Source organism: Aptenodytes patagonicus, chromosome W (assembly GCF_965638725.1).
Source record: "Aptenodytes patagonicus chromosome W, bAptPat1.pri.cur, whole genome shotgun sequence".
Lineage (NCBI taxonomy): Eukaryota > Metazoa > Chordata > Aves > Sphenisciformes > Spheniscidae > Aptenodytes > Aptenodytes patagonicus.
This window is the reverse complement of record NC_134981.1, coordinates 19,055,304-19,070,672: the sequence shown is the minus strand read 5'-3', so window position 1 is coordinate 19,070,672 and position 15,369 is coordinate 19,055,304. Positions and strand designations below refer to the sequence as shown.

At 39.0% G+C, this 15,369-nt stretch overlaps 1 protein-coding gene across 1 annotated transcript in view; it reads left to right on the top strand.

Moving 5' to 3' along the window:
- Nucleotides 1-15,369, top strand: part of LOC143172181 (succinyl-CoA:3-ketoacid coenzyme A transferase 1, mitochondrial-like) — a 92,952-nt gene that overhangs the window by 60,338 nt on the left and 17,245 nt on the right. The window contains exons 11-12 of the mRNA XM_076361432.1: nt 3,314-3,386; nt 3,852-3,927. Coding sequence (XP_076217547.1) covers nt 3,314-3,386; nt 3,852-3,927 — 149 coding nt within the window. The remainder of the gene's footprint in view (nt 1-3,313; nt 3,387-3,851; nt 3,928-15,369) is intronic.

Sequence of the window (15,369 nt, the reverse complement as noted above, 5' to 3'; positions counted from 1 at the left end):
AATTAAACTCTGAAAAGTCAAAGGAGATAGAGCACTGACATCAAACAAGCTTTTAATTTAATATCAGGGTGCAGTCCAGCAATTGTTCACTGACTTGAAACATTTGCTACCTGGTTTAACTAATTGATACCATTATCATACTGCTATGTTATTGCCCCTGTTTCAGTATTATGTTTTAAATGTGAAGTTATTTAAGGCCATCTTCTGATTTAAAATAAGAAATTATTAAGGAATTGAGTCCAGCGTTTCACCAGTAGCTAGGTAACTGTTGTGATACACTGTATGAAGGAAAATTTCAGAGGCACATGGGAGCTGAGTTAATGCTTGAACTGAAATTGAGGGCTTTAAAAAAAATAATTATTGAAGGTATCATTGGAGGGAAAAAATTATTTTGAATAAAAAACATGTACCATAAAAGGTGAAATGATGCACGTGCATTAGAACTTATGTTCTAATATGGGTGCATTAGAAATGAACACGTTAACAGAGTGACGATGGAAGAAGAATTCCAAGAACTTGATAAATACTCTGAAAAATTGTTGTGCTTTTATATGCATATCAAGATGATCTTGAATTGTTATTTATGATTGATAAATACTTTTGAAGAGAGAATCTTGCAGGGATGAAGCTGACATAAGAGATCAGAATGCAACATGGAAATCAGATTATTCTAGTATTGTTAATTCAGTGTTAAGCACCTTAACATCTTCCTCTGAAGCTGCAGTAGACAGGACACAGGATAGGTGAACCTCATCTCTACCACCAAAATTATCATCATTGCTGAAACATTCAGAAGCTGCTAAATCCCACTGACACTTAGTTGGATTAAGATCACTCTAGGTGCTTTTCAGCCAAATTTATAAAACCGTGTGAAGAAAATAGAAGCTAAAGGGCAAAGGAATAGGATTTAATTCTGTTCACATTCATAGACTGGAATGGTCCAGTATCAGCCCCCAAAGTCCACACTTTCAAAATATTCTCCTAGTTTGGGTTTTTGCCAATTTTTTATCTGCAAATGTAATGGTATTTTTCTGAAATTTATGTGGTTTTTTTGTCCCATTTTCTGAATGTCTGTCTTAAAGGAAGTTTATCTTCACTGTAATTGAAAGGTAGACTTCTGTCTTATAGATGAAATATTTACAAGTACTGAGTTCCTGAAAGCATTTTCAAGAAGTAGGTAATACGGCGCTCTTGTTAAATTATTGTGTGGCCCTCAGCCTGTGTCTCTTTCTTCTCAGCATTGCCTTAGCTTGTCACATTATCCTAGGGTTCTTGCTCCATGTTTCTGCTTGCAGACTGTGTCGTCTCTCCCAATCTCTTGGGTGGATGCCTGATAGGGAAAGACAATTCAGGCAGTCTCAAAGCTGATCTCGATGTTTGCATGGTGAATTCTTGTGATCAGACTGCAAGACCGCTTGTGACCTTAATTCTATACTATTTTGTGTGTCAAAATTTAATTTCCATACAGTGTCTTGGCGCATAATATACATCAAGTGAACTCAGTAAATTAAAGCAGGTAACTTAGGTCTCTATTTTAACTTTCCTACAGTGTTTCCTTCCCTTTTCCCATCTTCTTAGTTAATCTCATTGTCTTTTTTTCCCTGTTTTCTGGAAACTGTTTAATGATGTCTCATTTCTCTTCCCCTCTGTTGGACTAGAACAGAATAGTTCAGTTAGAAGGGACCTACAACGATCATCTAGTCCAAATGCCTGACCACTTCAGGGCTGACCAAAAGTTAAAGCCTGTTATTAAGGGCATTGTCCAGATGCCTCTTAAACACTGGCAGGCATGGGGTATCAACCACCTCTCTAGGAAGCCTGTTCCAGTGTCTGACCACCCTCTCGGTAAAGAAATGCTTCCTAATGTCCAGTCTGAACCTCCCCTGGTGCAGCTTTGAACCATTCCCACGCATCCTGTCACTGGATACCAGGGAGAAGAGCTCAGCACCTCCCTCTCCACTTCCCCTCCTCAGGAAGCTGTAGAGTGCAATGAGGTTGCCCCTCAGCCTCCTTCTCTCCAAACTAGACAACCCCAGAGTCCTTAGCCTCTCCTCATAGGACATGCCTTCCAGCCCTTTCACCGGCTTTGTTGCCCTCCTCTGGATGCATTCAAGGACCTTAACAGCCTTCTTAAATTGTGGGGCCCAGCACTGCACACAGTACTCAAGGTGAGGCTGCACCAATGCTAAAGACAGCGGGATAATCGCCTCTTTTGACTGGCTGGTTATACTGTGTTTGATGCACCCCAGAATGCGGTTTGTCCTCTTGGCTGCCAGGGCACACTGCTGACTTCTATTGAGCCTGCTGTCAACCAGCACCCCCAGATCCCTTTCTGCAGGGCTGCTCTCCAGCCGCTCCTCTCCCAATTTATACTTGTGCCCGGCATTACTCTGTCCCAGGTGCGGAATCTGGCATTTGGTCTTGTTAAATTTCATCCCCTTAATCATTGCCCAATGCTCCGATCTATCTAGATCCCTCTGCAAGGCCTCTCATCCCTCGAGAGAGTCAACAGCACCTCCCAGTTTAGTATCATCGGCAAACATGCTAATGGTGCATTCAAGTGTTGTTACACTAACTTTTTCTTCTCAGTGTCATCTGGTGCTGTAGTCTTTTTTTTCTCAAATTTCCCATGCTTGGTTGATAATTTCACCTACAGCTGTGTTTCTTATGCCTTTCCACAGGCACTCTATATACGTGGTTGTTGCTCAGACTGATTCAAAGTGCTGGCAGGAGGGGAAAGAGAAGGCTCTGGACAAAGTCAAAATAAGACACTTCCATGTGTGCTCCATTGCTTGACCCAAGCACTGTGCAGAGAACAGTACAGCACACAGAAGCACATTTTCTTGTGCACTTAAAGCAAGAATAGACTAGATGTGTCATTTATTTTTCTGTATTCTACACCATTATCACTCTAGACTGTGTTGAATCTGGTCTGCTCCCTCTTCCTTGCAACCTCTCTATCTCCTGAAGATGCTCTTTCTCTGTTTCAGAAGAGAGTTACTTTTTGCTTTTTCTGTGGATCGAGCAGAAAGATAAAGTCCGCAGAGATTTCTTAGCCTCTGGTCTCAGTGATGTCTTGCCTGGAACTGCTGGTGGTCAAGGAGCAGGCAATCCTATCATTAAAAACTGTCACAAAATGCTTCACAATTCATTATAATTGATTAGGTTTACATTTGACTTAGTAAGTGTAATCAGGTCCATAGTTGTACAGAATCCAAAGGAATTTGATATAAAACCTTTTTTCTTGGTTAATAGCTGTGACTTATTTGTCAGAGACAAAATACTTAGATACTATAGCTTATTTCTTTTACAGGTAAGGAGACAGTCACGGTTCTTCCAGGTTCTTCCTATTTCTCTAGCGATGAATCATTTGCAATTATAAGAGGGTATGTAACAACACAAACCCTGGTCTTGAAACATGAAAAGAATAAACTGACTCAGTGACTGAACTCATTATTAATTCTTTGAAATGTGGTTAGCATTTAACAACCTGTAAAATGATCATGGACTTAATCAGTAATGGTTTACAGAGGATTAGGTCTAGCTATTGGAAAGTATGAGTTCAGAGCTGATTGACTGTGCGTGCAATTAACCAAAACCAGACAAAAGTAATAACATTTTTGAGGCTCAGTAAGCAGACAGAAAAATTTGCATCTGCGATAGATCTAGAGGGAAAAAAAAACAACTACATGTGTGACAAAATGGTTGCTACCTCTGTGGTATACCACCATTCTTTTTTACAATGATGTTTACAAAAACATTGATGTAATGAGAATGTGAACAAAAGCTTGTAAAGATTTGTGGGCTGTTACTTGAACATGACATGCTAATTACACACTTTCTGTTGCCAGAGGCCATGTTGATTTGACAATGCTTGGAGCTATGCAGGTGTCTAAGTACGGTGACCTGGCCAACTGGATGATTCCTGTAAGTAAGTAGGTGTTTTTACTACTGTCAGTGCACTATATTTAGGATAATATAAATGTATTTGTAGCTGAGAGTCAGGCAAAGGAGAAAAGGGCTGAAGCAGAAGGGGGGTTGTGAAGCTCAAAGCACTGAAATAGAGGATATGTGCAGCTTTAAGGTTAACAGGTTTTCTTGCGTACTGCTGGCACCAAACAATCAAATATCAGGAGTCAGCCCTCTAAAATTATGCTTGTGCTAAGCATTGTGAAAAGCTAAACATGATTTATGTAAGTCTTTTTTCTTCCTCTTGGGTCTATGCCTTTCAAATGTCATGTTTTTGAGCTGAGGACTGACGCTTTTTCTTGAGAGAGCAACAACTCTTGTATAGTTGTAACTGGAGCAAGAACTTGAAGGAAGGTGTGAAATAGCATGTAGCTCATCATAAAATTATTAAAAATTGTCTGCATTATTTTTCTCAGTGTTCCTGTCAAAGGATCGCAGCATTGCCATTTTGAATACATCTAGAAGGAAGCAATACTATTGTATTTACCTTAATAGTCCTACAAGTTTCAACCATAGAAATATAAGATAATCCCAGTATTATTTCAGCAGCTGATGACATTAAGCCATTCTTTGAACACAGTTTAGGTTTTAACATTAAACAACATACATATCTTTCACATGGTTTACAAGTTCGATATTTTTAATGGCTTTCAATACGATACTGTTTGTATCAGAGATGCCTAGAAACAAATTTTCTTTTTAGCCTGGTTTAAGGTAATGAGGTATATTTCTATCTGTCTGAGCAGTGATAAAGGTCTTGGGAAAGTCTTTAGAAACTGAAAGCTGGGTAGAGGAGGAAAAAACCCAAATGAATGTCCTGTCTTCTGGAGAAGCATTAGTTGAGCCCAGCATTCTGTGTAACTTCTCCAGCAGGCCTGCAAGGAGTGCATAAGTCGTGGAGCGGTGGCTGAAGCATAAGCTGCTTTTAGCAAGAGGGGACTAAGACAGGATCTATACAGGCAGATGTGGGAGAAAGGGTTATCTGAAGGGCTATTCCAGGTGTCAGTGTGTGAGCGATTGTAGGGAATGTGAAGGGGTTATGGCTAGGTTGGAATATGGTACATAGGGGAGAAATCCATAAGAAAACAGACTTCCTTAGTTGTTCTTTTCATAGCACAATCTGTTTTTATGGTCACACAACTGAGAACAGACGGACTAGTGCTGGCTAGACCTTTTCAGACCCCACTGATACAAGTGCTAGTTTTTTCAAGACTTCTACTTGCAGTGTCATCCAGTTAATAGTGTGAAAAATGGGGTCTGAAAATTAATGCTTCTACTAGTGCATCACTCTGGGATCCTGTGTGCGCTGTTCTATTGCTATTTTATGTCTTTTGGTAGAATTCTGTGTTTGAATCTAATCTGATGGTCAGATATACTGTAGGAGTCCAAGTATGATGTGCATTAAGGTAATACTGGTTAGCTTTGCATTGTCCAATTTCAAATTTGTGCTCCTGGAATGTGATTAGGAACTTTGTTTGTCTTGAGTTCCAAGAATTTGTCACTAGAATCCAAAATAATGAAACCAGCCTCTATGGAGGAACCCACACACACTTTGAAATATAAGGAATAAATCAAATTACATTTTTAACCCTAGGTTTGCTGTTTGAACCAAGGCAAAAGTATGATAGTTTAAGTTTTCAAGGAGTTGAAACCTTGGGTAACTAAAATTGGAGTTCACCTGATTTATCCATGGCCCTGTATCTCAAAGGTGTGATAAGTCACCCAAACTCTAATTATATATTTTAAATAGCTAACTTCAAAAAAATTACATTTAGTAAACTTTTTTTCAGATGATTGACATAAATAAATGTAAGTAATCTACATTGTCAGTCCAGTAGTGCAGGTATATGTCACTGAGAAGCTGAGTGGAATATTTTTTCCTTCATGTCAGGCTAAGAACTACTGTTTTTTCTTTTACTGGATGAAGTAGCTCTGCTTTTGTGAAAGCACTTTCCTTCACTTTAACTTGTGGTGGCTATAATATCTTAAACAAGTATAAATTACTTGCTTACATAGTGGCTTGTAAAAATGATTCTGAATTATTACATTCTCTGTCAAAATTGAATTTTGAAGATAGACTGGAAAATATACTTAAAGGTAAATTGTTATAGTGTAAACTCATTTATTTTGGTAAATAGTATTTAGAGATTTTCTTATAGGCACAGTTCAAGATGATTTTAATCTATACATCTTTTTATTTCAATTGTCAGATAAATTCTAGGTTTTGTTTAGCTGGGTTGTCTTAGACTAACATTCTCTTTATACTTTTGCAAAATGAAAGTCACCAATTTAACATGTCCCTAGACTGTCCGTTATATTCAAGATGATTACTTAACTCTTGAGATTTTCTTCTTTCACAATCCTTTGGTTCTGCTAAAGCAGCGTTAAATGTTTCTGCACCTGGTAAAGCCTTCTGTTTACTCAAGCTGTTTCAGAAATGCCTATTAGAAAGCAGAAGGGGGTGGTTTGAATTTTAGGTAGGAAGAATTGCTTTGTTTTCTTTTTCATTGCTTTTGTAAATTGAAGGGGCAAGAGAAATATTCTTCAAAATACCCAAGTGAACAAGTAATAAATAAAGATCCCTGCTCTACAGTATTCCTAGTAAACCAGCAAAAATACACATGTAGTGATAGCTCACAAAGCTGAAATGTTTGAAAAAAGACACTCTTGATTCATCAGTGGATAGATTTTAATGCCAAAAAATCCCTGTAATTTCAACTGACCATATTTGTATCTCAGGATTTTATTTTTATTTTGACCTCCACTCCCATTGGCTTTTGCTAGGCCTTTCCTACTATGTTAGTTTTTTAGCAAGCAGTGTTTGGGGTTGTTATTCATTATAATATTTGTAAATAGAGTTGTAGGACTTTTTCTTTTTTTTATTAAAACTTGCTGTTAAAATCAGCATGTATTGCCATTTTCTCATGCCAACTTTTGTTGGTTTTCCTAGTTCTGTCTTTTCTATTTTCAACAAAATTAGTCATGCTTAACAAGCATTTTCTAAACTTGATAAACTACGTGTATTTATAGTTCATACAACAAAGTATGTTTTGATGTTGCTTAAATATTGAATTAAAAATTTAATTTTTGCACAGGGCATGTATATAGTTATCTTTAGAGAAAGAGGTGAAAATTAAACTTGCTGTATTTAGATAAACTTCAAACTCAAGCTGCTAGTTTTTTCCACAGATATTTTACCAATATATTTAGTTGACTGTCCAGAGCTTGTTTGATTCCTGTTAGCATCAGTTTCCAAAGATATGTCACAATTGGAGACTATCAGAATTATTTTTGTGATATTTTCAACTTGCTAGTAACATCTGTGTTGAAGCAAAACATTTAACAGTCTGAACTGCTGCTAAAAATTCAACTTTAGCTTTTGTCCTAAACTTCTGAGACTGATCAAAAGCACAGCATTCACAGACACTGCAGGCAAAAATAATACTTACAATACCACATAATACTTTCAGGAACTAAATAGTATTCACTTTTCCAGTAACTTTATGCACTTTTTACTTTCTTTCAGAATACTTTTTGCCATATAGAGGTTAAACTCATTTTTCTGATCATGATGTTGGAATTCTTTCATTGACAGTTTTTGTGACTTGTCTTTCAAGATCTGAACTATCAAAAGATGAAGCTAGCATTTTGCATTAGTAAAACAGTTTCATTTACAAACATGTTTCTTGGAACATGGATCATTCTTGGAAAAAATAAATAAATCATCCTTGAATTTTAGAAGCAGCAGCCTTAATTTTGAATTTGAGTAGCCAAACATAAAAGATTAAAGCATTAATAATGAAATAAATTGAAAGAAAAATGATACAAAAATTCTAAGCTTTACCAATGAAAATTATCTGAAAAGAAGACATGAGGAAACCCACTTCAAATTTAGTAATAAATCTTTTAATTTACTATCTGTAGAGGTCAGTATAACCTAAGGCATTAGGACTGTAATTTTATATGTTATTGGTAGGTTTTTTTACAGGGCTTCAAAGTACATCTTTTGCACAGTTTTGGATGCTTTGACCATAAGATGAACTGCGTGTTCATCGGCAGAGACATTCTGAAAATGAAAGTAAACTGTGGCAGAGGCTAGCTGAGTATGTGATTGCAGGAGGGGGTTTTTTTGGTTTTGTGGGGGTTTTTTAATTATTTGTAGCACCTAACCTAAAAGCAGAGGGCTCCACAGCAAGAGCTTTTCTGACTTGAAATGTTTATTGTTAATGATGGGAGAAAGGACACGTATCCCTGAATGCCTGAGAACATTGTAGGTTCTTCTGCAAGGAGCCCCGTTGCAGGCTATTTGCCTCTTTGCTTGAATAGGAGGGTCTTTGAACAAGGCTTGTCTTCATTTTGAATCCAAACACACTGTCTGGTAACTGTCTCCTCCTAGTATTTCTGTTGCACTGAATGCATCAAACTGTCAGCGTTTTCTTTTAAGTTGTACAGCATTGTAAGAAATTTTGAGAAACATATATTTTATAACTATTGTCTCTAAAATAAATGAAGCACTACAAATTAGCTAAATTCTGTATGAATAGAAAATATGCAGGTTAATTATGCTCAGTGATTGTGGGTTTCTCTTAGTACTAATGTGAAGTTGTCTGTTTGATGTCTAGGACATGATTGAGTAGGGCTTATACAGTAGTAGTTTAACAAAGGGGAAGGACAGGACCTGCAGTTACCTAGATTCTCCTTGGAAATCTATGTTTCAGTGGGATATTATTTTAATATGAAGTGATATTAGTTTTTTGTGGACACGTGCCCTGGAATGAAACCTACAGTAGTATATCAGCTTACTGTTTCTCCCCCAACAAACACGTGCCTGGAAGCCCTGCAGAGCCCTTGCAGCACATAATTACCACCATTATGGTCCTGGAGCCTTAAAGGAGAAAGGGAGCATATTGTGTTAGCTCTACTTCTTCCACCTTTTTGAGGGCTTTTTCTATCAATTCTGTTTGTGTTTATTCCTCTTCAGACTGCATGGAAGGAATGTAGGAGCTCACTGTTGGTATTTTATTCATACTCTCTTAAATTTTCAGTGTGGGAAGTGGCAGCTATGCATTAGGCATCTGTATAATGAGAGCAGCTGAAGAAATTCTGCCTGTCTCAAAAATACAAGCACATGTCAAAAGACTCCTGATCTGTGGGTTAGTGGTAACAATTGTGACTACAATATGGAACCATCACTTTCAAGTGAGACTAGTATTATGTTGACAGTAATATTTAATTATTGCATGCTATGCTGTGTGTTTTGGGAATGGTATGCAAAGGCATATGGCAGTTAAGGAAGGCTTAACTGTCCCATTACACTGAAATAACATTCATCATTGTAAAGCCAGTCCATTTCAATGAAGCATTTCACAGACTGTTTTGAGTTGCTCTTGAGATGCAGTTTCTCAGTGTATTCATTTGAATTTCACTCAGTCATTCAAATCTGTTGCCAACAGTTATTTCAAGTTAGTTTTATGGGAGAATAAAGGAATAAAATTTGACCAACTTTCTTTGCCCATATTTTATGCTGTCTTAATTTTCTGTTTATGGAAAGTAAATATATAAATATAGTTAGTGCATTTATTTGTGTATGATACATTTTAGGGAAAAGTTATTAATAAATTTTGCCAAGAAGTATCAGTCACTCAAGAACTTATGTTCCATTCTTTCAAAAATTGTACTTTTAAATTTTGCTTTTTATTATGTGTGTTAGGAGATATCTGGTTAGTGTTCTTGAAAATCAGGTCATTTTCTGTATGGCTATGATACAGAATAAAAGAAATACTAAGGAGACATACGGTTCTCTTTGTCGAAACAAAGTAGCTAAATGTTCCGTGGATAGATAGACTGGACATTCCGTAGATAAAAGGAAGCCTTGAAGCTCTGTGTACAGGGGTGGAATAGATAAGGAAGTTATGCTGAAATCAGCTAGCTAGTGCAGCTGGGCCAAAAGACAAACAGTGCAGGTGAAAAGACTGAGTTCAATTAGTGGACACGGTGAGGAAGACTATCGACGACCACCAGAGGACTCTGAAAGACCACCAATGAACATAAGAGTGCATGCATTAAAGACTTTTACATATGTTAATGAGTTCCAGGAAATAACATGAATATGCTAACGAAATCTAATGAATATGTATATTCTGATTGTACATAACTCTTTGGCGCGCACACTAGGTGGAGCAATCCCCTGTGCGCCCGGTGCCGCAATAAAGAATGCCTGCTTTCTAAAACTCCAAATTGAGTCTTAGAGAGTTTTTCATCTGCCGACTTATGGTAACAGCTAAGCCATGCAGCTAAATCTTTATTTTGGACATCCTTTAAAAAAAAATCTTCACCCTGTTGTGCATGTAGAGTGTGCTCAGCTTTGTTGCATTCATCTAGTATTAACTCTTTGCTGTGTTGTTGCATCACCCACTCTACTGATTCAAAAAATCTCATTAATGATTTCCTAGTGTTTCTTGGTAATGTTTGTTCAGTCATAATCTCAGAGTAAAATCTAATCTAGCTGTCATAGTTGACAATATAATTACAATAATTCTGTAATTGTGCCATATAAGGACCTAAAATCAGTGGAAAATTGGACAAAGCAAGTATATTTCAGAACATTTCATCTTCAGCTTTATCCATCTTTTTTGATAGTCTTCATCCAGTCTTTTTCACTGAAGAAATGGAAAGTGAAATACTAGAAGAGTTGTGACTTTCATTTTAAAATCAACTATAAACCTACCTTTCCTTTAAACACTGGACAGGACTATTAGCAATAAAGAACTGTGATCTACATTTTTATGTATTTAGATTTATGGATATGTATCTTTTTAATGTTACCTTCTGATTGGTATCTTTTTTGTACCAAGCTAAGGTCTGTGCTAATATGCACCCCCAAACAAACAAACAAACAAAAGCCCACCCAACCCCATCTACCCCCACAACAATTGATGAGATAATTCTGTTAAATAATTATATATGGCTCTGATGACCTCCTTACTTGTGTTGTGCGTGTCATTTGAAGCCAGCACATCTGTGAAGACAGACAGTAGCTATAAGGAGAGGGAGGAGACCTGTGGAACTAATGTATGTTAATAGTGCAGACATACCACTGAAGAGGGGCAGAGCAGGAAACTTTGAATGGGTCTTAAGTTCATCCTTTTGACTGCAATGTTAGCACCATTGGTGGTGGTGATGGAGTGTCTTGTATCTACTGCATTACCTTAATTTCTGCTTTTCTCTGTGGAGTTCATACTGTTCCAATTGCTCTGAATTTTAGTAGCTGTCCCTGGCAAGATATAATTATTTCCTTTCATAAGGAAGCTGAGACTGGCAATGGATTCTGTACCTGCCACCTAGTCTGTGTCTGTGGCCATCAGAGACCATACTGACATTCTTAAAATCTATTTATTTAATACAGTATTAGGGCAGTTGGCAACATGGGCAAGGACTCTTAACAGGAAAGTAGCTCAGTTCCTTTTCAAACGGGTATACATTTTCACCTTAGCTGTCCTTTGATATTCAATTTTAAATGGAATTATTCAAGTTTTTACTTCCATCTGTTTTCTAATCCTTAAAACTCTGCATTTACCACTGATAAGTTTTCACTGTTTCCTGAACACATCATTAGCATCTGCTTTGCTGTACTGTTGATGTGATATGTGTTTGTCTCAAAAGATAATGTTCTTTTAACATAACCAGATCAGTTCAGATACATTTTATCCTATGATATTGGGAGTAGCTATAAAATTCAGCTATGGAAGAAAAGTCCTTGCCACCAGGAATACAGAGGAAAGGTGCAGGACACCAGGATGGATTCAAGACCTTAATAGTGTTTGAAGACTCCTGAATTTTCCTCTTTTCTCTCAGCCACCTCTTTTTAGTCTGTTTGGATTTTCTTTATAAATAGTTTCCTGCTTGCTACAGCATCTTTCCAACTTGTAATATCATTGTGAAAAACTTCACATTCTCTTGAAAATATCTTGACTGCCTTGCCCACCTTAAAGAACTCACAAGCTTCTGCTGGCATGCCACAGATTGTCTTGGATGCCTCTGTCTGACACAAGTGACCAAACCAACAGGAGGGTTTCTTTTTAGGAATTACTATTAGGCTAAATTACTTTCTCAGGCTCTTTAAAGTTGTTTGACCACTCGAATGATGTTCAGTTATAAAGACATCAGATGAGAAAATATGTAACCTTCTCTCATATTTTCTTAAAGATGCCCCATCACCACAATAACCAAATAATTTATTTTGCAATACGTAGGCATTATAAACAATTCCGATAATTTTATGTGTTTTTATGGCTGTGAGGAAGCAGAAGAGCTGAATATCTTAATTTAAAAAAAAAAAAAAAAAATCCATCAGGTCCATGACTCTCCACCTCTTCAATCCCAAGATTATTTGGACTGAGACTTAGCAAGAACTGCTGATTAAGCACGATGGGAAAAGCAGAATTCCTCCCTGCAATGTGGACTTTTTATGGTAACTGAACAAAAGCACTACAAGGAAACTGTCAGCTTGTTTCTGTCCTCTACCAAGTATTCCCCACATTGGACCTCCCAGGAAGCACATGGCTAATTCAAAAAACTTTTCTTCTCACTTCAAGCTCTTGCTGATGAAGTGGGTTTTTATAATAGAACACTGGTAGTTTGAAGCACTACTACTGAACTAAGTCTTCTGGTTTCTTAAGCTAGCAGCACTAATGTATTTGGGAACTTATAAAACTAATCCTAAAAAAAAAAAGGAGGGGAGGGCATACAAACCCTGGGCGTTCAACATGGTAAGAAGGAGCTGGAAACTTGCAAATGTAAATGTACTTTAGCAGTTGCTCATTTGAAATACTTTTTTTAATGAATTGTCTAAAACAATTGAGTTTTATATGGATTATTAACATTACACTTAAACACCTTATCAAGTCACCAAGAGTGAACATCTTTACTGTCTGCAATTTGCCCTGTTTCATAGAATCATAGAATCACAGAATCATTAAGGTCGGAAGAGACGTCTAAGATCATCGAGTCCAACCGTCAACCCAACACCACCATGCCCACTAAACCATGTCCCTAAGCGCCTCATCTACACGTCTTTTAAATACGTCCAGGGATGGTGACTCAACCACTTCCCTGGGCAGCCTGTTCCAATGTTTAACCACTCTTGCAGTAAAGAAATTTTTCCTCACGTCCAATCTAAACCTCCCCTGGCACAACTTGAGGCCATTTCCTCTCGTCCTATCGCTAGTTACTTGGGAGAAGAGACCGACACCCACCTCGCTACAACCTCCTTTCAGGTAGTTGTAGAGAGCCATGAGGTCTCCCCTCAGCCTCCTTTTCTCCAGGCTAAACAACCCCAGTTCCCTCAGCCGCTCCTCATAAGACTTGTTCTCCAGACCCCTCACCAGCCTCATTGCCCTTCTCTGGACATGCTCCAGCACCTCAACGTCCTTCTTGTAGTGAGGGGCCCAAAACTGAACACAGCATTCGAGGTGCGGCCTCACCAGGGCCGAGTACAGGGGCACGATCACTTCCCTGCTCCTGCTGGCCACACTATTTCTGATACAGGCCAGGATGCCATTGGCCTTCTCGGCCACCTGGGCACACTGCCGGCTCATGTTCAGCCGGCTGTCAACCAACACTCCCAGGTCCTTTTCTGCCAGGCAGCTTTCCAGCCATTCTTCCCCAAGCCTGTAGCGCTGCATGGGGTTGTTGTGGCCGAAGTGCAGGGCCCGGCACTTGGCCTTGTTGAATCTCATACAGTTGGCCTGGGCCCATCGATCCAGCCTGTCCAGGTCCCTCTGCAGAGCCTTCCTGCCCTCGAGCAGATCAACACTCCCGCCCAACTTGGTGTCGTCTGCAAACTTCCTGAGGGTGCACTCAATCCCCTCGTCCAGATCATTGATAAAGATATTGAACAAGACCAGCCCCAAAACTGAGCCCTGGGGAACACCGCTCGTGACCGGCCGCCAACTGGATTTCACTCCATTCACCACAACTCTCTGGGCCCGGCCGTCCAGCCAGTTTTTGACCCAGCGCAGAGTACACCTGTCTAAGCCGTGAGCCACCAGCTTCCCTAGGAGAATGCTGTGGGAGACGGTGTCAAAGGCCTTACTGAAGTCCAGGAAGACCACATCCACAGCCTTTCCCTCATCCACTAGGCGGGTCACCTGGTCATAGAAGGAGATCAGGTTGGTCAAGCAGGACCTGCCTCTCATGAACCCATGCTGGCTGGGCCTGATCCCCTGGTTGTCCCGCTCATGCCTTGTGAGCGCCCTCAAGATGAACCGCTCCATAATCTTCCCCGGCACCGAGGTCAGGCTGACAGGCCTGTAGTTCCCCGGATCCTCCTTCCGGCCCTTCTTGTAGATGGGCATCACATTGGCAAGCCTCCAGTCGTCCGGGACCTCCCCCGTTAACCAGGACTGCTGATAAATGATGGAGAGTGGCTTGGCAAGCTCCTCCGCCAGCTCCCTCAGCACCCTCGGGTGGATCCCATCCGGCCCCATAGTCTTGTGAGCATCCAGGTGGCGTAGCAGGTTGTTAACTGCTTCCTCTTGGATTATGGGGGGTTTATCCTGCTCGCCGTCCCTGTTTTCCAGCTCAGGGGGCCGAGTACCCTGAGGATAACTGGTCTGCCTGTTAAAGACTGAGGCAAAGAAGGCATTGAGTACCTCAGCCTTTTCCTCATCCTCGGTGACAATGTTCCCCCCCGCATCCAATAAAGGATGGAGATTCTCCTTGGCTCTCTTCTTGTCATTAATATATTTGTAAAAACTCTTTTTTTGTTGTCTTTAACGACAGCGGCCAGATTGCATTCTAGCTATTTATTAATCAAAAATAAATAAAAATGAACACTGATTTTTAAAAGTGAAATGTATAGTTCCTGCTTCAGCTAGTATGCAGCACTATAAACCCAACTTAGCTTTTTTCAGAGATTTCACATCAGAGGTGGCTGTTGCAAGTGGTCTCCAGGAGGAGAAAATGTTTATTTCTATGACAGACTGCATATTACATGCAAAGTATTCAAATAAAACAGTCTGACTTATGTTAGGTGCAATTAAATACGCTATTAAAATTTAAAAGAAATTTAAAAGAAACAGATATTGCTTATTGCTTGTAGATCTGCAGTGTTTATAAATATCAAAACTGTTTTGGTCTGTATGCTTATCCTAGGCAAAAAGAAAGAAAATGTATTTTGGGAATCTCCTTTTTGTCTGGAGCACTTTAATTCAAATTTAGGATGCAGCTCTCCTCTGTCCCCAATATGTTGTGCAGGAAAGGGCAAGTTGTGAGACTTTGGTAGATAAACTGAGATGAATGTAAGGTTCTTATGCTTTGGATATTCCTCAAAATAAAAACGTGTAATTAATTGGCTAGTTGGAGTTAATGCTTAATTGGTTTGCTTTACCAGGCACCCTA